Here is a 24,312-nt window from a genome sequence, read left to right as displayed (position 1 = left end):
CTGGAGCCTTTTTGTTTTTTCTTTGTTTCTTTCTTTTCCTTTCTTCCCTGAGGTTAGCACAACTTCCACCAGTTCCACCTCTTTTCCAGCTCTGTGTGGGTCCTCCTTGTGTCATGGAATACCAGAGGCAGCCAGAGGGCTTGTATTTTTCATACTTGTCTGACTTCTATTTTGGTGGTCTGAGAGGCGTGCAGTGTAGGATTCCTTGCTTGACCAGCGGCTCCATTTCCCCCCTCATTGTGCTCCATGGGGGGGCTGCCATTCTCCTCCCACTACCCAGGGCCTTCAGTCTCCAAACTTAGGCAACTATTCTGGGGGAGTTGAAAAAAAAATCTGGATTGGACTCAAGCTGGGAAACAGCAAGCTAAAGAGATCAGCAGGCTTAGGGCTCAACACATGTGTGTTGCGTCGACACTGGAGGTTTTTCACATGCGTGCTGTGCCACACGTGTGCCTTCGTTCTCCGTCTCTCTTGTGCACACACTGATCACTTCTTCTCTCTCTATCATCTTCTCTCATCTTCCTATCTTTCCGAATTTCCCTTCACCTCTGCTCCCCACCCTGTCCCTCCAAGCTCTATTGATCATTCGCCTCACAAGTCTGAGCAATGTACTACTTGGTCAATATTCACAGCAGCGCCCACGCAGAGGCTGAGCAAAAAATGTTTTGATAAAAAGTACAAGAGCTGCAAGATAGCCCACTATCTACAATACATGCCCAGTGTCTCACACAGGTAAAAGAGATGTCACACTGATTCAGTGGATATTATACACCAGGTCCACCTCAGATCTTCAAAGTTTCCTTTGCTGCCCTCGGTGACTGTGGTCAAAGCAACCGGTCTAATGAGACACCAATGTAATGGCACACGCGATGGATGTTTGTTTTGTTTGTCCTGAGGTTTCTCAGCTGGTCATCATGGCAAACTGCACGGAGCTGGTACCAGTCGATATTTTCACTCTAATTTGAAGCTCAAACCGCAGTGGAAGTATAAAATGATAGCAACACTTACTCTGCAAATGAATTACACTGACGAAGAGAATCCCGTTAAAAGCCATTAACGCTCATTGATTTATAAATGCTATCGTCTCATCTGAGACAGGGAGCTGAGGGAGAGGACTTTTAAGCTCAGAGGAAACTGTAAATAACAGGAAGTCCACGAAATCAAATGTTGTTAAATCCCGACTAAACCCCAACATATCAGACATCAACTTTTTCCAAACTGAGTTCTTGTAAGTTATGGGCTTTTGAATCAAATGTACGTCAACTTTCAAATCCTAATTGCAACAGTGAAAGTAGGATTTCTCAAAAGAATATAATAATAAATAGTATCACACTTTGATTGCTATGTGGTAATTTAAGCCAAACAACAAATACAACGCTTTAGGTGAACTGTTCCACTTTAATGAGCACCTTGTTTGCTTGTTCTCACTGTTACTCACAACGAGGGTTCTCCTGCATCATTGTCATCTTAGATCATGCTCTGAAGGTTATTGTGTAGTATTCCTCATGTCATGCGATGGCTTTCCGCAGACTCGGCACAGCAGGTCCAAAACTCTCTGTCTGCCTGAGCCCTGCGCTGGTGATGTATTATGAGACCTCAGGAAAATTCATTCAATCCAGTCCCACAATCCCTTAATTACAAATGTGACTCAGAGAGGTGCAAGCAATAACCTGCCTGACCTTGTGTCTCAGTGACAATCACAGTATCTTTTTGATGTAAAGTATATACTGAGCATTCTTTCTGGTCGTCTTTCAATCTATCAAGCGTGCAGATCTGTCATCGAGATGCCTAACATGTCAGTTATAATCTCATTAGCTGGGTGATTACTGAGCGACACAGGCAACAACAACAGAGATAAGATTGTGCTGCGCTGAGAAAGAACAGTTTTCTGTTTGGATGGCCCCATAGAGGCAGATGACAAGCATAATCAATGTGGATAACCTAAGAAACTCTGTTATTAACTTTCTCATAAACAATTCCTAAGATAGAATACCAAATTTTGACAGTCTGCCGAAAAGGTTCAACCCCAGCATGAGAGGCATCATCTGGTGTGTGAATTGAATGGGATTGTTTCATAGTTTTGCACCTAAGCCCCAGAGAAGAAATGTTTTTCCAACAAAACTTTCTGGGTTGTTATAGTCAGTTTGACTTAATGGCTTGTTCTTTAGACTCTCCTTGGGTATGTATTACATTTTGAGTTATGCAATGTGTAAAAACTTAATAAAACCATGGCATCATCCATTGGGTCTAATTAACTTGGTAGAGCTTGTCAGATTTATGGACAGTACATACACTTTGGTATGTAAATTAAATGGACAGCATATATAGAGCTTTTCTAGTCCAAACCAACCACACAAAGTGCTACACTCATTAACACACCCAGTCATACACTTCTAATTACACTTCTTTTATCACAAATCCCGTTCAGATACTGTGCCATTGTCTTGTCTTGGTGCGTTCACACCAAACGCAAAGCAAATCCTCACGTCACGTGCAATGCAAGCAAACATGACACACAAATATTTGCACGTTCTCCTCTGGAAAAAGAGAAGAGGAGGACTATTGGCTTAAGTGATTTCAGTTTCTGCGTTGCACCTGATGGGGAAACGCCGGAGCTGCCACCATTGTCATGTGTCTGCCCACAAGACCCTCCTGAGGCGCACAGAGCTTGCAGACTCTCACCGTCTTCTCCAGGATCCTGCTTCTGGATGACTGCTGTTTCCAGCAATACCTGAAGCTGACCAGTGGCTGGTTTGATGACCTGCTACCTGGGGTCAGTGCCTAAACCTGAGTCCAGTGAGTTTCAATCTCAAAGCTGATTGGCTTTTGTGACATGGCGTCACAAGAATCTTTCACTCAAGTCAAAATAATTATACGTGAATTTCAGGTCAGTGAAACGAGTGAAAATCGCCTCTGTTTGCGTCTTCACATCCACCTTGTATGTAATCTCATCGCACAGCATTAGGCAATTTGGGGTTCAATGTCTTGCTCAAGGACACTTAAGACATCCAGGGATTGAACTACTGATTAGTGGACAATTACCTCCGTAGCTTGCCGCCTAATATCTCAGAAGGGAAACAACCCTTTGTTCTGTGGCCCTGCTAACACTGAGGTCACCAAGTTGTCATGCACATGCAGGTGATCTTAACTTTGACAAGGGCTGCAACTAAAGCCTAAAGCTACATTTCAATATTAATTCATCTCTGGACAATTTCTCAATGAACAAATGACATGTTCGATTAATGAAATGTCAGAAAATGCACATTGCAAAGCTTAAAGTGACATCCTCATGTGACACGTCTTTTCAGTCAGGCAGCGAAGAACTTTACCCTTATCCTTTCAAAGCAGTTCTGATGTTTCACTAATGCATTTATCAACTAATCAATGGTACTTTAAATCCAACCAACTGAATATTGACAGGGTAAAAATCATTAAACACCATATTGCCATTAGGACAGGTTTACTTTCTTTTTCTTCGTGCATAACTCCTCTGCTGCCTCTGACTTAAAAGCTTATGCTCTTAGAAGCAGATGGGAGCGGGCACTTTAGAAAAAGATGCTTACTTTAAGCAAGAGTGGAATACTTTGTTTGCAAGCTATATACTGTTTGCTCATGGCTGTAGCTGCAGTAGCTGCTGGAGCTTTTCGAAAATATGAAAATGTTACCATGTCTTTATTCTTCAAACAGTGAGACACAGTTTGTTCTTTTTGTCAAGGGCATGCAAATTGGTTTCCATTAAATAATTTCTCATTGAGCGCGAGCCATGCCGTTCAGAGGCAAGATTTTCAATTGAAAAGAAAAGCCAAAGAAAAACAGTGTATCATCTGTCTATCGGACCAACATGTCAGGATGCCTGTCATCAATTTGACGGACTGTTGTCTCTGTGGCTTGCGAAGGAGACACCGTGTCCTCAGTCTAAAGACCATTTCCTGTATGAAAGTCTCTGGAATGAGTTCCTGACTCATGTGAGGGGTTTTACTAAATGAGACTTGGTAGATTCCCTCTCTTTGATATTTGGTTATTGGTTGGAAATTAGATTTAAATTGAGGACGGGTGTAAATTATGCATGTTGTGGTCAGGGTGCAAGTCTGAGAGAATAATGTGGTCACTGGAGGGCTTCATAAGGATAGAGGCGCAGGCGATGTGGCAAGATGGGAGTTTATCTTTTTTCTATCTAGTGTGTGAGTGCCATTGGATTTTCACTCATCTGTGCACACCGACATGGGCACAAAGTCATCAGTCAGAATTTGCATATGCATGTGGCTCTGCAAGGATGAGCTCCAGTCAGATGTTGGCACTCAAAGTCTTGACTCGAGTCGGAGTGCAGTCGCAAATTCAGATCGAGAGTTATCTGCATTGATTTCAGACTTGGCTTGAACTTGTTAATAATGAACGGCAAATAAGTCTTTTAAATATTTGTCAGGCAATGTGAATATATTTGCCTAATTCTTTTTTCCACAACCCTGCCCTTAGTGAACAAAACAACAGCCTGAGTTCAGTGCAATTACCTGTAAGTGCCGTGACTTTATGACACTGATGTTCTGCATGTGTTTTTTTTTCACATTTAAGTGGCAAATGGAGCCCTGATGCTTTTTTGAGCCGCTCAGTGAGGCAGGTTAAGTTGCATAATTGATCAATGGCGTGGGATGTTTATTTGGTTTGTGGTAATGCTGGTTGTAGGTGTCTTTCTGAAACTGTAAAGGTGACCTGCATTTATTAAGATGCAGCAAGTCCGGACCGACATAGACTCAGTCCCCAGAATACTGAAGCCTTAGCTTGCAACTGCTGCTCACCTGTTTAGTCAAAGCTGGGTGAAGCTAGGGCTGGGCGATATGACTTCAAAATCAATATCACGATTGTTTCAAACTTTTACCTCGATTACGGTGTATGGACGATTATTTAAGGTTAAATGTCGGTTTTAATGCATTTTCAGTTAATTGCCCAGCCTGAGCTGAAGCTTGACTCAGTACCCAGAATCCATTGTCATTGTCAGTTTATTTATTCAATGTTAATTAATACTGAAAGCATTGCATGTCCAAATCGCACCAAATTCAACACTGCACTACCTTGGGCCCTTAATAATATAAAAGTGTGGAGCCAAATGGTTGAATGGTTATCTGAGCCACAGACAGACAGAGATTTCTGGAATTAGTAGATACATACTCATCGGTCACTGTATTTTGGTTCTGTTCATTTATGAGATGCATGGCTCTGGTGACCAGTAAGACCCAATTTATTTAAGTTGTCTCATTATGAGACCAATGAAGAATCTATTTTGATTGAACGTAAATTAAGTAAGGTTCTACAGCTGCTGCAAATGATGAACTTTTTCACTCCAAAGATCTCATATGTCTGTCTTCTTGTTCTCTGCTGGAGGCCTGTCGGTCTTTCAAATAGAGTTCCATACTGATTCACAGTAGTGGTTCCTTTAGACCTGTTATAACTGTAAAGATACAGTTTTCAGTGAAATGTTTGGAAGTACCCGCATTGTTAGTTTGAACCGTAGTGGAGACTTGAGCTTGATCCCCATGCTGTAGAATTGGGACTTGGCATTGACATTTGTGTCTTGTGAACATCTGTGGTCCCAGCAAACAGTCAAGCGCCTTGCTATAGCTGTGCGAGGCGGCGCTCTCCCGGCAGGCGAAGGCGTGAAGCAGCGAGACCACAGGCTGCCAGACATCATTATCTCTCTCAGCAGTCCCCCACACGCTCTCGAACTGGGCTAGACTTATGGATTCTGGGGCGAAAGACACCCGCATAACAACAACAAAAATAACAACAGTGCCAGTGTTTGCAAATAGTGTGGGACCCCCATCTCAGGAACCACATGTGTCCGTGTGCACTTACAGATCCCATCCTGCCAGGATGCTGACAGGATTTTCCTTCTGCTACACTCTTTCTGCTTCAATGTTCATGGTCTTTTAGTAAAGAAGAGAGACTTGTCAAAGGTGCTCTGCCCACTAATCCCCCAACAAGACATAGAAAAAGTTGAATAATGAAAAGAAAAGCGACCGTATGGAAGGCACCTTATAGAACTTGCAGAAGTGTACATGGTGAGGCAGAGTCTATTGTAGCTATTGGATATTGCTTTTTCCTTCCCTCCACATCCACATCTCCATTTATTTTCTTGGAAGAAAAGCTGTCTATAGCTTTACCTACAATAACATTGTGAACCATCTAAACCTGGAGGAGTTTAGACAGGAAGAAAATTATGTTAACAGGGATTTGTAAGATCCATATGGCTCGTAGGATGAGGCTCAACAAATCTCTCTCCTTTAATAAAAACAGACAAAAGAGGCAACTACGCCTACAAAAGTTGTTCAGCTTCCAGGTGCAAAGGCAGATGTACTTGATGAAATATGTCTGGATTGGGACAAAACAAAGCAGTAATTGATATAGACACACAAACAGAATTGCTTTCAACCTGCACACAGCTGTAATCAAACTGAGCTGCTGTCAACTTGAGCATCTCCATACATCAGACTACAAGCTTTTCAGCGGTCGTGGACATTTATTTTTTCTCCGAAAATGGATTAAATCCCAAAGCAACAGCAACTTGTGTGGAGGGATGTACCAATGTGCACACTTCTGTGGCATGTATAAGCATCAACACGGCTAATATATATGTAGTATTATCAGAAACTCTCCCTGTCGTTAGAGAAACATGGGACTCAAAGAATATCAGTATTTGTACCTGACTTTTCACAGAGGTCAGGACCTAAACAGGAAGGTGTTTACATGCGTCATCTGGAACCAACATACTCTTTCAAAGTCATTGGATCGCTGTGTAGTTCACAATAATCGACTTGCTGTCGTGTGATCGTGAGTCCTGCTCACAGAACGAAACATAAGGCTGAAGGAGGTGAAACGCTTCAGTGAACGTCACATCACAGTTGTATAGAAAAGGCAAATCATAATAAATATTCTCAGCATGTCCAATAATACATTGTTTTTATAAATCAGGAAAAGTATTAGATGAATACACAGTTGCATTATTTACTCATACTCAAACTTACTACAGCTAAATTCATTTCATAGTACCTTGCATTAAAGTAAAAGTCACATTACCCCTAGATGTACCTTCATCCGTGTCTTGCACTGTGTCTGTAGCTGTGATCGATTTGTCCAGACATTTAGGCAGCTAGAAATTATTGGGAGGCTACAACGTGTTGGGAAGCGCCTTGAACACCATCTTGAAAGAGTTCGCAGACAGCAAATGCCTATTGAACAACGATTTGGGGCTTACGTCTGCGAGTTCTGAAACTCGTCAGCCCCTGGAAAAGTAAGCTAAAAATCGTGTAGTATGAACAAGTTCAAAGTAGACTCGGTCCAAATCCAAACCTAAATACTGTCATATTGAGCATATTTGGTGTCACAGGTACACGCCCAGGATGAAAAAGTGAAACATGAGGTTCAAAGAAGGAGAAAGAAGCACCAGACCAGTGTATGTATTCTATGAAACAGCTGGTCATTGTACAGAGATGTGAAATGAACCCCACTGCCCTAGAAGATGGAGTTAAGGACCACAGAACTGAACCCTATGACATTTTTACTAAGTTCAAGATGCGTATAAAAATATGTAGATTTTAGTGTAAAAGAGTCAATGAATATAGTTGGTCCTGCTTCTCACTTCTGGTTTGAAGTGTATGATAATTAATGATTGGGCATTATTGCAATTTGTGTACAAAAGGAGGTTTTTGAAAGGAGGTCCAGACTTGAATAAAGTCAGTGGAAAAAAAAAAAACATCTGAAAAGCTCTATACACCTTTGAGATATTCCTTAACTTCAGTTTGTCAGTTTCCTGTCTACACACATGGTGCCAGGCTCCAATATGCGATGATCGGGTGATGACAACACCGGTTTGACAGTGAGGCTTTTTCCTGCACTTTGGAACAGGAAGTTACTGAGGATACATCTTGCTGAATATGTAAATATTGACTTAAGAGTAAACCTATCTGCACCACTTTGTTTTAGCCTTTAGTCCATTTGCTTACTATCAGGAAAATCTGCATCATGGAGAGAGCTGCTGGTTTGGAGAAGCTCCCTCACCGTGATGATCTGAATCTCAAATGAGCTGAGATCTTGAGGCCTTCTCACACCTGAAAGTCCGAACCAAGGTCCATGTCTTTTACATACCTATGTTCTGTCGTCATGACCTACGTCATCACCTGTACTTGACACTGATGTAGACGGTTTGTAAATGGGCTTGCGTCTGATGTCTGCGTCTTTTGGCAGGTAATAGTCATTCAGTTTGAATAGAAAAAATGTATTAACCGGTTAATTTTGTTTGTCATATGTCAAATTACTGTAATATCATTTTGGTAGTACTAACAGCCTCACCAGTGTCAGTCTCAATATTCAACACTGTTTAATGTGGGCAAAATGACTGCAGATAATCCTGTAAGCCTCTGCAACTCCATTTCTGGAGAGACCACTAATGCCTCCACTTCTCCTCCTCCTCCTCAACTTCCTGTAACTGGTTCGAATTACCCACACACACCACACATAAACTGAACATTTTAATTTGGACAGAGACCACCTATTTTAGTTGGAATAAATGTTGGTCTGTTGGTCCAGACTTTGGTCTGAGGCACCTTTCACACCTGATATTTTGGTTCATGCTAAACTGAAAAGTCCAAAGGTCCGGACCAGGAGAGGTAGGTGTGAAAGCCTTCTTATTTCTAGCGTGCGTGTGTGATGTGATGAACAAAAAAATTAAAATTCTTCTACAAAAATGTGGATTCTCTGTGCTTACATCCGTTTAATGTCTTCATATTCTTTTACATCTCTAACCTTTACATTTACACTGCATTAAAACATATGTTCGAAAGGAGATTTGGCATTTAGACAATGAAAGAATCTGGCTGCACGTCTAGATGGACATATATGGTAATGAGCAATGATTGGCTGATTCTTACCTGAAGGGTTGAGCAGCCGCCAGGTGATTGCAGGGTCTGGTCTGCCATTGGCCAAACAACTGAGTGTCACATTACTGCCCTCATTCACTATGATGTCCTCTGACACTTTGTAGATGTTGGCAGGAACTGGAGACACAAGAGAAAAGACATCCAGGTTAATAAGGTTGTGAAGAGAGTATGAAGAGTGAGCTTTACTTCACACAGACTTAGATGAGAGCTCTTTTTATAGACCTTGAAATGTTTAAACATGTTTTGTTCACCTTTCTCTAAAACTAAAGTTTGCAATAAAAGCCCTGTGTGTTTACCATGCCAGCTGCTTTACTTCCATTGAGTCCTTCACTGTAACTATTGGCTGTAAAGAGAGGTTAAATGAAACACAAGCTGACCTTGAATCTCTCTGTTGAAAGGAAGAGTTTCGAGAAGCTTTAGAAAACCCTTTTCCTACTGCCGTATCCCAGAGAGGTACTTAGAGTAAACTTTCTCAACCTAAGATCCAAATAAGCAATTTAATCTCCTGCCTCGGGACCTGAGCTCATGAAAACTGATTGCTGCTCTTGTCATATGGGGACCCTCCAGACGCTTGGCACTGATTCAGTGCAGACGAAAGTAGGCATTTAATACACAACTGAAAATTTAAAGGTGAAATGAAGAATATTTGTATGTGTCTGTGTGAGGAAAACACAGATGGTCAAAGTAACACGGAGATATTCCTCCAACTGCTCTCACCCCCACACAAACAAACAAGAACCTAGAGGGGGAGGGAGAGAGACACCTTATCTCTCATATATATATATATATATATATATAAAAAATTCTTCAGACGAATTGAGAAGGTACAAGCGAGTCAGCAGCTACGATGCAATCAGTCATGAACGACGTAGAGGGTATCCATCATTGTTTTCACAAACCGTGGGTGAAGGGGTTGGGATAAGGTATCGTGTATGCAGATATGCAGAGGTACAAATAATGATCAATGAGTCTGGAACATGATGAATGCTGGGACATGCATAATGCGGGGGAATGAAGAAAGGTAACTGTTTTTTTTCCCCGCTCAACCTGTGATATGTGGATTTACTATTCTAATTTCAGGAAGGAATGCATGTGTGTGTATGTATGTATGTGTCAGGTCATCGTACATCATATGGGCACAACACACATAGGGCAAGGTCATACTGCTTCAATTAACCCTGTCATTCCCAGCACATGACCTTTGTTCCATCTAATGTATAAGAATGAACCAACACTTGCATATAAAGACCCTTTTCTGCTGGTCAAAAACCCCACTGACATCTGGCTCTTGTCTTCAGTGGGAAAAGATACAAACCGCATTCATTCTTGGGTCAAATGACTCTGAAATACAGCTCGGAAACATGCCACCCAGGTGAACTCGGTAATTTCTTCTTCTTCTGTATTTGAGCAGTCTTGAAAGTGATGATGCATTTTTTCTGCGTGACATTATGTCTCACACTGATCTTTTCCTAGTTGACGTCGCAGTGCAATGGTGGAACACGATAAACCTAAAACTATGGCTCCTCACCAGCAGAGTTGATGTTTGGGAGGTGAGTTTACCAGCTGTTTGCAGAAGTGATACTTATTTTATCCGCTGCTCGCCATCCCCCGCACCAGCCTGAGAACCTACACGGTGACAGGGTCGTCAGTGTGGCAGCCACCAACAGAACTCCTTAGAGCCCACCTGTTCACAAGCAGGTTCATTTGACTACTATAGTTTTCTTCATGCTCAGGTAACATTTCTTTTATTATTTTGTGTTTCTTTCATTTTTACATTTTCATGAATTCATAAAGTGGCCTTGGGTACATTTAAAGGCACTATATAAAACCATATGATTATTATCTTTTCACAGTTATTCTTGCATACTAAGCAGATGGAGCCTCAACAATCTTCAGTAGTTGGATTCTTTGACCAACAATCACATTTAAGAACAAATTCATTGTTAAAATGATTTTTTAAACTTTAAAAGAAATGTAATCTACCTATAATCCTTCTGATTATTATTATTCTCCTTAAAAATCGGACATTGAATGTTTATTTGTTTTCATATCACTCAGATTATTCTGAAGAACAAATGTACAAATATTAGAATTTTTGAATTTAGTAATGACGTGTGACGCTGAAACTGTGGACATGGATGATGTCTGGCAGCCTGTGGTCTCGTTGCCTCACACATGTAAAATTAACTTTTGATCTGCTCCACTTCTGTGTTTATTGCTTGTCTCAAGGGCAGTTATTATTCACCTTATGCAGCCATGGATCTATGATCCACTCCTTGTACTCCTAATCTACTTGTACATCAAGCGGCCACAAAGGTGAGACACACCTTGGCCTTTTCTCTTTCTGCAGTGTTGCTATCCTGAACCAACTGAGTGAGTCACAATGAGCTTTAAGCCACAGGAAGAGTTGTACAAAATTAACATAGCTTTTAACAAATTTGTAGTTTGTAGCCATTTAATGAGTCCATTATGTTCTATATAGACCATTCTTCACAAATCTAAGATCAAGAGTACAAGAAATGTGTTTACTGTTTATCAAATGAACACTTATGACCTGTTGTTGCTGTTTAATGTTTAAATGTCTGTATTTTATTATTTTTCTTCATTTTGATTTAATTTAAACGCCACCACAGGATATCTTTGCCATTATTCCTCCTTTAAAGGATTCATGTAGTATATATAAGTATATGTATTCATGTATAAGCTCTTAATGGTAAAAACATTGCCAGGCTCTTTAACAGTACATCATGCTTATCAGGATTTTCAACTCAGGGCTATAAAGGGGCCTGATTTTACACAGAGGGGCCAAATATATGTCCAACATCAATGCACAATTTCTGATTCAGTAATGTGGACCTTGAAGTCCTTCCTTTGTTACTGTTAGCTCTATAGCTTTGAGCAAAGCCACACATCATTGAACATACATCGTTATCAACCACTATCATTATATGTAAACTAGCATTTACAAAACATCATCATATTTAGTTGCTACACGAATTGCAAGAAACATTTGTACAAACTACCATGAATACAATGCATATAATAGAAAAGTCATCTTTTCAGAATAATAATAAAAAGAAGATCTTTCATGTTAACCTTCAATGGGTAGAAACATTGAATACCTATTCTGTATTCTTTTCACATCATTTATCAAAACACTCTTTGTTAAGATCTTTCACATCACTTCACATTCATGAATGAATAATTTCAATTTTCTAATCTTTGTTTGACCTCAACACATCCATCCATTAAAGTCCCCCCCCAAAAAAACGTATTTGAGAACAAATATAGTCAAGTAGATTCTGTCAACCTGTTAAGGTCAGACGAAGACTTGAAAACGTCTTTGATGGACTAAAACTGAAGCTGACACTGCTCTGCCTTCATATTTCTTAATCATCAGCTGGAGTTTAGTGGCGGATATACAAGTTTGTGCCAAAATGTCAATTTTTGCAACATTATAATTGCATCAGATTTATGGGTCAGCGGTAATAAACCTTAATTGCCAAGACTGAAACAACCGGGCTACACATTAGCTTCACCTTTGTTTCGCTGTCCAAATGATTTACGGATAAAGAACAAGGTTGGGAAGTAAACCATTAAAGCTTATGGGTTACCTGCTTCAAAGTGTCAACAGCAACACAATCAGTTTGCAAAAAAGCTGGTGTGAAAAGTAACAGACTCTGCCAGCTTTCAAAAACAGTTGTCCATAAACAATCGCACTTAAACCCCAACAGCTCCATTAAAGTTACTCACTGGCCCTACAATAAATAATGCACACTAGTCATACTGCTGTAGTGGGTGGTATCCATGCCAGATACCACAAAGGGCACCAAGGCTTCTGGGTTCACAGCTTTCCATTTTGTTGAAGACTTTTCTTCTTTCATTCTTTTGTTTTCTTATTCCCCACCAAAAAAACACTTGGGTATATATATACTATTTAAATCCAACAAGGCTGGCTTTGTTGAATTGAAATGGAGCTGCCCCATCGACCATGTTTTCCAAGAAACAATATTTCTCTCTTTCAGATTGCTCCTCCAGCAAAGTTATTATTGAAGCTTTGTCTCTGTACGACATCACAATCAGCCTCCACCAAAACTAACATCTCTCTCTTTTTCCCCGTCACACACACACACACACACACACACACACACACACACACACACACACACACACAGAGCATCCCCGAGTAACCCATCTCTCTAATACCAACTGACAAGACAGTCACAATTGTGCCACACAGCATCTTAAGTGAAGTCATACAGAGTTGTTGTCAAAAGACAGAACCGAAATGAAGATGCGTTTTGCAGATATGGGGAGATGGAGCGAGGGGGGCGTCGGGGTGGAGGCACTCGATTGAGGTGACAAAGAATCCAATTGGATTTTTTATCCCCTCCCCACCTAAAAAACAACCACAGCAGGGTGGGTTGGTGGAAGTTGATTGGCTTAGCAGGATGCGCGATGGGAGAATTAATCGCCGGACGCATAGATAAAAATGGATCGGCGAGGAAAAAACGAGCGCTCATACTCTGATAACCCTGTCACCTCTATAAATGGGAGGAGGAAGGATGGGGATGAGAAGTGGAAAAAGGAGACAAGATGAACAAAGGAAGACAATCGTAAGGGAAAGAAGTGTGGATGACATTTCAGCTCTTACGGCAATATAGTGCCTGGCGTCCTGCTGTCAGCGGTGAAGTGGGAGGAGGGAGAAGAAAGGAGTGAATTGTAATCACATAGGTCAACCTTCAAGGAACATTGTTGGAAAGGGCAGCTATTTGAGAGGCACTTTACTGTTGCAACGGCAGGATGGATGAATTCCACAGAGATAGACTGCACTCTGCTAATGTTTTCCTTATGGCTGCATTTGGGTGAAATATAGAATCGACACCAGCATGGCCTAAAAACTTCACATTTAATCTTGTGTTATGTACAGTACAGATACACTGACGCACACTCGCTTCCACATACACACTCACGCACATTGGAAAATGCTTATTTACTCTGTTGTTATTTCATTTTTGTCACCTGCTCCATGAATCTTCAAGTATCGTAAGCCGCGTTTTTTCTTAACAGGCTCCACCGCCGCCACCCTCCACACAAATAAATAAAAAACATAATAATGATCTCCTATTTGGTTTTGTTTCCCAATTCCTCAAAAATAATAAATCTCTGCTGAAAACGTTATAAATACACCGACCTTGCTTTGAACTGTAATTTCAAACTTCAAAGAAAGAACGAAAGGAAAGACAGCGAAAGACTGAGACAGAGAGAGAGAGAGGGAGAGAGGCAGAGGAAGTAGGAGTTATTAGGGGGAAAATGTGTTTGTGTTTGTTGGTTTTTGCAGAAAGAGAGAGAGGGAGAGAGAGAGAGAGAGAGAGAGACAGGCAGTTCCTTAGTCTATGCGATGTGTTATTTACTGTGGGGGGGTGAAATGCGATTGCTAAATGTGTATTCTTGCATGATTAACGACGCACTCACCTTTCATTACTGGCTATATTTATATGCACCTGGTAGTGTAACTATTGCAAAATACTCCAATCAAGATAACAATGTGAAGAAGATTTCCGGTGCAAGACCCGGTTCAGTTGGGTTCTTTCTGTGAGGAGTGTGCATTTTCTCCCCTTATGTCTGTGTTGGTTTTCTCTGGGCGTAGATATAGATCTTAGATGAACTGGAGACACACATTTTTTTTTGTGAAAGAAAAGCTCCATAGACCGAGCCCTGGTGCGTAAAGCCCGGCTAGACTCACACGGAGGGAGCGAGCGCTCCTCTCCACTCTACTCACTCGCCTATGATATTACATTATTTTTCCAGCGTTCCAGAGATCCCAGTGCCTGCCCCGTCAAGTTCACCGTGTCTCTTAGGCTTATCTCTCTCTCTTTTTCCTTTCGTCTTTCTCTCTCCATCTTGCTCTGGCCAAAGAGCCAGGCTACCATGCACGGGCTCCACTAGCCGACCCATGGTGCGCAATGCCCGGCTAGATGCACATGGAGCGAGCGCCCCCTCCTCACCCACACGCTGTTCTCCTTGATGAAGATGAACAACAACCCACACAGGAGTCGTCTCACTGAGGCAAACCTTCACTCCATCTTGAGGGTTTCCACAGCACAGAACCTAACCCCTAACATTCATGAACTGGCAGCCAAGAAAAGATGCCAAACATCTGGCTCTGGCACATGTACACTACCGTTCAAAAGTTTGGGGTCACCCAGACAATTTCGTGTTTTCCATGAAAACTCACACTTTTATTTATCAAATGAGTTGCAAAATGAATAGAAAATATAGTCAAGACATTGACGAGGTTAGAAATAATGATTTTTATTTGAAATATTAATTTTGTTCTTCAAACTTTGCTTTCGTCAAAGAGTGCTCCATTTGCAGCAATTACAGCATTGTAGACCTTTGGCATTCTAGCTGTTAATTTGTTGAGGTAATCTGTATAAATGTCACCCCACGCTTCCTGAAGCACCTCCCACAAGTTGGATTGGCTTGATGGGCACTTCTTGCGTACCATACGGTCAAGCTGCTCCCACAACAGCTCAATGGGGTTGAGATCTGGTGACTGCGCTGGCCACTCCATTACAGACAGCATACCAGCTGCCTGCTTCTTCCCTAAATAGTTCTTGCATAATTTGGAGGTGTGCTTTGGGTCATTGTCCTGTTGTAGGAGGAAATTGTCCACAGGGCATGGCATGGCGTTGCAAAATGGAGTGATAGCCTTCCTTATTTAAAATCCCTTTTACCTTGTACAAATCTCCCACTTTACCAGCACCAAAGCAGCCCCAGACCATCACATTACCTCCACCATGCTTGACAGATGGCGTCAGGCACTCTTCCAGCATCTTTTCACCTGTTCTGCCCTACAAATGTTCTTCTGTGTGATCCAAACACCTCAAACTTTGATTCGTCTGTCCATAACACTTTTTCCAATCTTCCTCTGTCCAATGTCTGTGTTCTTTTGCCCATATCAATCTTTTTCTTATTGGCCAGTCTCAGATATGGCTTTTTGCCACTCTGGCTAGAAGGCCAGCATCCCGGAGTCGCCTCTTCACTGTAGACGTTGACACTGGCGTTTCATGGGTACCATTTAAAGAAGCTGCCAGTTGAGGACCTGTGAGGCGTCTATTTCTCAAACTAGAGACTCTAATATACTTGTCTTCTTGCTGAGTTGTGCACCCTCCCCTCTTCTCTTTCTACTCTGGTTAGAGCCCGTTTGTGCTGTTCTCTGAAGGGAGTAGTATACACCGTTGTAGGAAATTTTCAGTTTCTTCACAATTTCTCGCATGGAATAGCCTTCATTTCTAAGAACAAGAATAGACTGGCGAGTTTCACATGAAAGTTCTCTTTTTCTGGCCATTTTGAGAGTATAATCGAACCCACAAATGTGATGCTCCAGATACTCAACTAGCTCAAAGGAAGGCCAGTTTTATAGCTTCTCTCACCAGCAAAACAGTTTTCAGCTGTGCTAACATAATTGCACAAGGGTTTTCATTAGTCTTCTAAGGCAATTAGCAAACACAATGTACCATTAGAACACTGGAGTGATAGTTGCTGGAAATGGGCCTCTATACACCTATGTAGATATTTCATTAAAAACTAGCCGTTTCCACCTAGAATAGTCATTTACCACATTAACAATGTATAGAGTGTATTTCTGATTAATTTAATGTTATCTTCATTGAAAAAAACAGTGCTTTTCTTTGAAAAATAAGGACATTTCTAAGTGACCCCAAACACGGTAGTGTACACAAAAGAAGGATGTAGCCTACCTAAATTTGTTTTCTTTTTTAACTTTATCCAATATCCTGTCTATCCTGTTAAATAAATGTTGACCCCGTTTGACCTTCGTAGTCCCAGTTTATAATTTTGGCCCTCTCTGTGATTGAGTTTGACATTGTATTGGTGTCCCAATACATGTTGGGACGGAGGGGTAGAGCTTAGGTGTAGGGCTCTATACCCCTCCAAGCAGCGATTTTTCCAACCCTCACTTCGAACGTGGGGGTACCCAGAATGCCTTGCAAATCACTGGCAAGCTGGGAGAGAGACCCACAAATGTACTATTTTCTCCATTAAAAAGGATTTAACAATTAAGATAATGGTTTTAACATAGTTTAATATCATTTCAATGTATTATGGTCACTTTTTTCACAACAACCTTAAAACAAAAGATCGTGACCGCGCTAGCATTAACATGCTATCGTTAGCATGCTAGCTAACATCTTTTGCATGATAGTCCTGTATTTTCACATAATTTCATATTGCACCCCCCATATGCGTGTCTGAAAATAGGGCTATTCCACATGTAAGGACTCACTATTATAAATGCAAGTAGTCCACCTGTGTTTTCAACTGTTATTGCATAATAACTCCTTTTTTATTGTGTGTAATGGCTGTAGAGATTTATTCATTTAAGTAAAAGGTTTTCATGAACTTCAAAAACAACTGTGGGTGACAAATAATCAACAAGTATTTTTAGCCGAGTAAGTTATCTTGCAAAACTATGGAATCATCATTTCCTGACAGTATTCTGCAATTAATATGTCTGTTTGTGTTATGAAAATAGCCAGGCCAATATATATGGAAATTCCCTCCATATCTGGACAATATTGCACTTGATTTCCATTGCCAGTGTTCAGTATCAACGCAGGCAGGACACAAACAATCATATGACTGGAGCAGTGGATGGAGGAGCAGCAGGTCTGACATCCATGCAGGTGACGGATTGTACCCCTATGGCCGACCCCTCCCACCCTGGACACACTTTTAAAGCCCCTCCCTCTGGCAGGAGGCTGCCGGCCATCAAGTCCAAAACCTCATGCAACAAAAACAGGTTTTTCCCAACTGCTGCTGGACTCATCAACAAGGCCCGGGACCCAAACACTGGACTGCATTGATGTCCCTCTATGTGACCGTGACACCTGAACTTTCCGTTGCCAATAACGGTCTTACGGTGCATACTTCAAATTGCAAACATCTTATCGCTCATCTTGCACAACCCTTTTCTTGAACTTTCCGCTCCATGCGCTTTGTAGTACAAGTCACACTCATCCATTTACACACACAGAAAATACAGTGCATCTATAGCACCAGGACACTGGAAACACCAGTGAACACGAAGAGCAAACTGACCTGCTGTCAGTCAACAGAATGTGATTTTCCATGTGGGTCCTGATGATGCACTGATGATGCAGGAAATGCACCAAAATTGCATAATCAGTGAGTTTCTTGTCACTACATGTACCCTCATGTGTAAAAGGTCCACGTGATGCGGGCCACAACTAAAACTTTGGGGTTTAAAACCATTTATCTCTGGATTCGACTACATGAACCAAACTAGAGCTGTTCACGCACCCAGTGAAAGAAAGCAAAAAATTTATAAAAATTATATACATATATAAATATATATATATATGGCATTATATCAGTTTATAAATTTGTGCTGCCAGTATGATTATTTGTCTTTAATGCATACATTTGAATGTATGGTAAATTCCTCCTACTCGACATCTGCGAATGCACCTAAATTCTCATTACGATAAACATAGGTCTATATGATAAACAGTGTTCTCATAAATGTACAGTAGGGCAACTTGTTGTTGTCACTAATGCTTACATGTGACAATATGGTAAATCCCATCTACTCGACATCTGCTCTTGCACTAAAATCACAGGGGAGAGATAACACATATACACATCATCATCAAAAAATAATAAATGCATCGTTCCTGCTTGGTGAATGAGAGACTGCCGCTATGCCAAACACACAAAGAGACTGCAAGAGACTGTAGGGGAAAATTCCACTGACCAGTGTCTAAGGTATTGGAAATCCCCCTGACCAGGTGTCTCACTGCTGTGATACTGTCTACCTGACAGGGTGGAACCCTTATTTGGCGATGTCTCACTGCTATGACCTTGATCAACAGGGTGCATGCCCTAATTTGGTGATGTTGTCTTCCAACTGCTACAGCGGACGGACAGACACAGATGATGATCTCATGTCTTTCATGTCTTTTTTCATATTATGTTTTATGAAACGCCTCTTTGTATAAGTTCTGGCTTTTGTGAACTTGCGGCCAGTTCCATTTTGAGCACCCGTGCTTGTTGTGTTATAAAGACTATAACTATTATAAAGACTCAAAGGCAACTCCAGTCTGAGAATTTCATTATTTCAAATCTCAAGATGAATTTCCATCACAAGACGCTTGCAGTTTAACAGAAAAAAGTCTTTCAAGATCAGGAAATAATCTTGCCATAGCACTGCTTAAGTCAAGAGCCCCACACCTCAATTCAGAACCTGGTAACACGCATGCAACACATTTCCCCACTACTCTCCCTCCATGCAATGCTCCCCTTCAGTTTTCCATTTCTTAGAATCACAGGTGATCTTTTCTCTGATGTATCAAAAATACGCCAGTGTTCTTGCTTGGTCAGTTGCAGGCGTATTGAGCATGAAATTAGCCTTTGAGCAGAAGCAGGAAAGGCAGCAGGTAGGAGCAGAAAGCAACCTTGCCCACATGGACTCTTGTCAGATTGGTTTATATTCAAGCTAAACTGTTCATTACAATTCAAGGATTACTGCGCCAAACTCGATTCCGCTCTTTGGGACACAGACAGGAAACAATAAACAACAAAAACAGCTCCGGGCTTTGACTGTTAAATTCATTCTGTTACTTTGCCCCATCACAGTGTGTTGGTTAAAACAACAAAATATCTGTGAATTTAAGGACACAAAACAAGAGGCAGAGTCAAAATAAAACATTTTGATATACTTCACAAGCAGAGCACAGGCACGGTTACGGTTTTACCTGAAACAACATTGAAGTAATGCTCACCCATGAATCATCCATACTGTCTGTGTACACTATTTAACATGTGTTACATTTTTCCCCTTTGGCTCATTTGGCTCCCTCTTACATTTAACCCCCACTGGCTCTCAATGCGACATTTATAGGAGTGATGTGGCAGCAAGTGTAGAGGAGGCGTGCGATTATGCTCCGCTAATTTGAAACCACAAGAAGATAATCAGGAGATAGCACTTGCAGCTTTTAGTGCTGAGAAGCGTTGCTGCCAATTACCTGCTTTCTATAAAACAAGGTCAGCCCAAAACCGCCCCTCCAGACGTCGCAGTGATAACAGCAGCTTTTTGGCAACCAGGGTGACTGTGAGGCGGAATGACGTTGCCTTAAAAAAGCCCCCGCAGTGCTTTAATTCTGCTGCTGCTTGTAACTGGTATGTACGTCACTGATTGTCAGTGATCGTCAATGGGCGGCACATGGGACACATCTGGCCTGCCGAAGCCTCCCATCTGCAGAATGTGAGGAGGAAGGAAATGTAATCTAGTAGTTGTTTCTTCATTCTTCAGTGTTTCCCATACATTGACTTACGACAGCATTGATCACCACATATCGATTTCTCTGTTGTAGTATTGTCAAGTGGTATATTTTCATTGTACACCTTCCTCTGGGAAGGCAATTGATTCGCTCAGACCCTCTTTGCCCCCCCCATTTTGAATAGTTCCTCCTCTATGTGTACTTTCAAAACATCATCCTGCGTGGGAGGAATGGCTGTTGTTGGCTTTTCCGTACAGACACAAGTCATACAACTGGTCAATGCTAATTCGTCGCCTCTGAGGTGAAATGTTTGTACCCGCAGTCTAGATGAAAACTGGAAAAATATTTTCAGACTCAAAAGGGCTCACCCCTGAAGACCACAGGTATTCAGAAAACAAGTACTTTTAATGGGAAAAAACGCAGGAAAGCTGACTAGTGCGAACATTAGTTATCTGATTCATTTGTTTCGCACATTTCCAGGCTTCAACCGGTTCTGCTGTGGCAGCTGAAGAGGCCACAGAGGGTCAGCTGTAGCTAATGAAGAGTGAGGGGTGTGGGAGAGAGGGAGAGGGGGAGCTGCAACAGGTGAGACTGAAAGCAAACAGAGACTGACAGTAAACACAGAAATAAAGCTGTATGTATAATGCTCATTTATTATCTGTACAAAATGACTTGAACTTCAATGTATTATTTAATAACTAGAAGGGTTAGTGCCGAATTCTGACAAGGCTGATTGGCCACTTGGCATTATTTAGAAAAATGTTGAAAAACACAATGTTAAAGAAAGTGACAAATTTGGCTGGATAATCCCCCTATGATTGGATCTGCTCGAAAACGTACTGGTTTCTTCCTTGCACCGAGTTTCAGTCAGACAAACAGCAATGAAAACTGAACCTCTCTGGAAAATGTAATTGACTCAATAAGGCCTCACACTATATTGAAGTGTCTGTTTAAGAAAGAAAAACATCTTCATGCAAGAATCGGGACAAACTTCTTCAACCTACCAAGACACTGCGTGACAGCCTCAAATATTGTAAAACTTAATTATTGTTACAGGAATGTAATCTGTAATTCAGTTTCTAAAATAATGAATACAAACCATCACTGGTCCATTTTTTTGTTGTTGATAGTTTTAAGTATCGAATTGAGCTTATGGATTCACACCGATACAGCCAATATTATTGTATGAAAGTGAAAATAACAAACAATAATAAGCTAACTTGGTTGAAGACAAACATATAATTTAATACATTTTTATGCAATATAATATTACAACTAATATCTTTGAACAGATATGTATTTTAAGTCCACTTCGAAAAGCCTGCTCAGATGAACTCTGGTCGTTGGACAAATGCAGTGGATGAAACCTTGAACCTTGACCATACGAGGCAATCGTTTTTTCCCAGAAACTGAGCGATCAACAGTCATAGAATTGCGACCATTCAAGGGCTGAAAGAGACTCGCACACAAACATCTCCGATAAATCTGCTGCAAAAAATTGCACCCTTACAGATAATGTGGTTTACTGAAAGACTTGAAGAAGAGGAGGAAGGAAAAGGCTAGAGGGAAGAGGTGCTACGAACAGGAAGAAAAGAGCAAAATGTAATCTGTGCCACATCTCCAAATGTCTGCAATGTGCTTGTGTCGATAAAGAATATCTCTTTAGATTAACACTAAGCCTTGTGGCTCAGCCGTTGGTTGTACTCTTACTTCGAAATCGCACACACACAGTTGTATGCATGACCACAATACAGTCACAAATACACATTTTGTTTTCTGTAGCTGAGACCGTATATCCCCATACTGCATGACTCTGTTTATAGCCACCACTGATCCCTTCAGTTATTCAAATTGGCTTTGTTAAACAATGTATCCGTAGAACACAACTGCTGTGCACACATTTTGCCTGCAGCCAAACACACACATGCATGTTTTTACATCTATCATAGTTAGGACACTCATTGGCATAATGCATTCCCTAGCAACTTAACCATCAAAACTAAGGCCCAATCCCATTTCACCCCTTGGCCCTACCCCGACCCCTTGTTTTCCAGGGTTATCTTGCTCCTTGAAACAGACTCACAAGGGGTAGTGGTTGATATCTTCCTCTACGAATTTGGACAGCACTTCAGGAAGCTGTGACATCATCAGTAGTCATCGCGAAAAAACCCGACCAGCATCAGTAGTCGTCGATTAAATAGAAGCAACAAAATGTTTTGCAGGGGATGTCATTGTAATAACATTGCTGAGATATTAAATAAACCAATGCTATTGTTTGCAGTTACTAAAGTGACAAACCTATAATATCCAAATAACATCTGTGCTAATGCAGGTGAATCAATGACATTTGAAATTGAAAAGCTTGGATGCTCGGCATTATTTCACGTATGAATCAAAAGCACACAGCATCAGGCTGCTAGCAGTGGTCTGTAGGCGACCCTGCCAGGATGCTTTGTTATTAGAGGAGCAGTTTAGTTCAGTAACATCGCTGCTATACGCTGGTTAAATCAAGTGCATCGTGTTTCTTCAAAGAGGGGGGGGGATGCGACATGAAATTATTATCATGCAAAAAAAATATCGCTAGCATGCTAGTGCGCTACCGATTTTATTTTAAAGTTCTTTAGAAAAAAATTAACATAATACATTGAAAGGATATTAAACTAAGATATTACAATCATTATCGTAATTTTTAAATCCTTAATTAATGAGGAAATTGCTACATTTGTGGGTCTCTCTCCCAGCTCGCATGTGATTCGCAAGGCATTCTGGGAAAAACTTGGGCCTACCCCTCTGTCCCAACAAGTATTGGGACAGCCTACCTCTAGACAGGACAGTGCAAAACGAAGGGGAAGGCTAAGGGCTGAAATGGCATGGGCCTAAATGCCTAACCTTCACCCAAACCCTGAACTAAACCTAACCCTAACACCAAGTCTAAACCCTAAAACAGCTCATTAAAAGGGGTCAGAATGTGAGGACCACTTTGTCCTCACTTTCCCAAAATGTCCCCACTCTGTAGGCTCAAAAAAGTCCTCACAAAGGGATCTGTACAAGTACGCACACACACACACACACACACACACACAGACACACACTAATTCCTCTCTGCCTGGCACTGCAGAATTAAAAGGAAAGAGAATGCAAAAGTCTGATTAGTGGGCTGACTCTGCTGCTGCAGGAGAAGAAGCTCAAGTGGCTTGGCAGTGCCAGTGTGCCCCTTCCCCTCCCTCACGCACTCTTAGCGGTTGTGAACGCAGAAGAGGAGAGGAGAAGGCAGATGAAAGAGAAAGAGAAGTGATGACAGAGTATAAGACACCAACAACTTTCCCCCGCTGTCCCAACTGTAGCTGTCAGCAGCTGCAGTGCTTTAAAAAAAAACAATATGCTGGCGAAACTTTCAAAGGAAATACCAGATATGAGACAATGGTCTGCTGGAGGCACTGATGGGAGCGAAAGAGGGGAGGGAAAAAAAAGCAGCGGTATTCTCTGTGTTTTTATGAAGGAGGAATTTCTCCATTTGAGACCAAATACATTTCCATTACTTGGAAAGGTGATTAATTAACGAAGATGTGTTTTCAGTTTGTGTTGAGAGGTGTTTGTCTAATAAGGGCCCGCAAGGATAGCAACTTGTGAATCACGTAAGAATCTAATTGGTGTCTGCATGGACAGAGGGAAAACAAGAGGTGTAAAGCAGAAATGTTGCAGCTTTTCGCTAACAAGCTGGCACAGGCAGCCAGGGAGGGTCAAGGAAGAGAAAGTGCTACAGATAGTGTTTTCTCCCCCATAAAACTAACTAATGGCAGCTCTTGCCCTTATGAAAAATGTCTATGTTTATATTCCATATAAGCTGTAATTCTTATCTTGGCCTAACGGAGGTACCTCTGTAAATCCTCTGCCTCCTCAAGAGCAATAGCTTTGTACTTTAAGCCTGGCATTCACAAAGAGCGGAGGGCTTGCCAAAAGGCTAAGGAGATTTTGCATTCAGGCCATCAGATGATTTAGAGGCATATGATATCATACAGCTCATGATAATGAGAAAAAACAAAGATGGCTAGACAAGC

The 24,312-nt window shown here is 41.3% G+C and overlaps 1 protein-coding gene across 4 annotated transcripts in view; it reads right to left on the bottom strand.

Moving 5' to 3' along the window:
• LOC118105911 (limbic system associated membrane protein) overlaps nucleotides 1-24,312 on the bottom strand; it is a 609,939-nt gene that overhangs the window by 33,149 nt on the left and 552,478 nt on the right. For all 4 annotated transcript variants that reach the window (XM_035153944.2, XM_035153943.2, XM_035153945.2 and 1 more), the window contains one exon: nucleotides 8,919-9,044. In XM_035153944.2, coding sequence (XP_035009835.1) covers nucleotides 8,919-9,044 — 126 coding nt within the window. The remainder of the gene's footprint in view (nucleotides 1-8,918; nucleotides 9,045-24,312) is intronic.

The sequence above is a fragment of the Hippoglossus stenolepis genome, chromosome 4 (assembly GCF_022539355.2).
Source record: "Hippoglossus stenolepis isolate QCI-W04-F060 chromosome 4, HSTE1.2, whole genome shotgun sequence".
NCBI classification, from domain to species: Eukaryota; Metazoa; Chordata; class Actinopteri; order Pleuronectiformes; family Pleuronectidae; genus Hippoglossus; species Hippoglossus stenolepis.
This window is presented reverse-complemented; position numbering and strand designations above follow the sequence as displayed.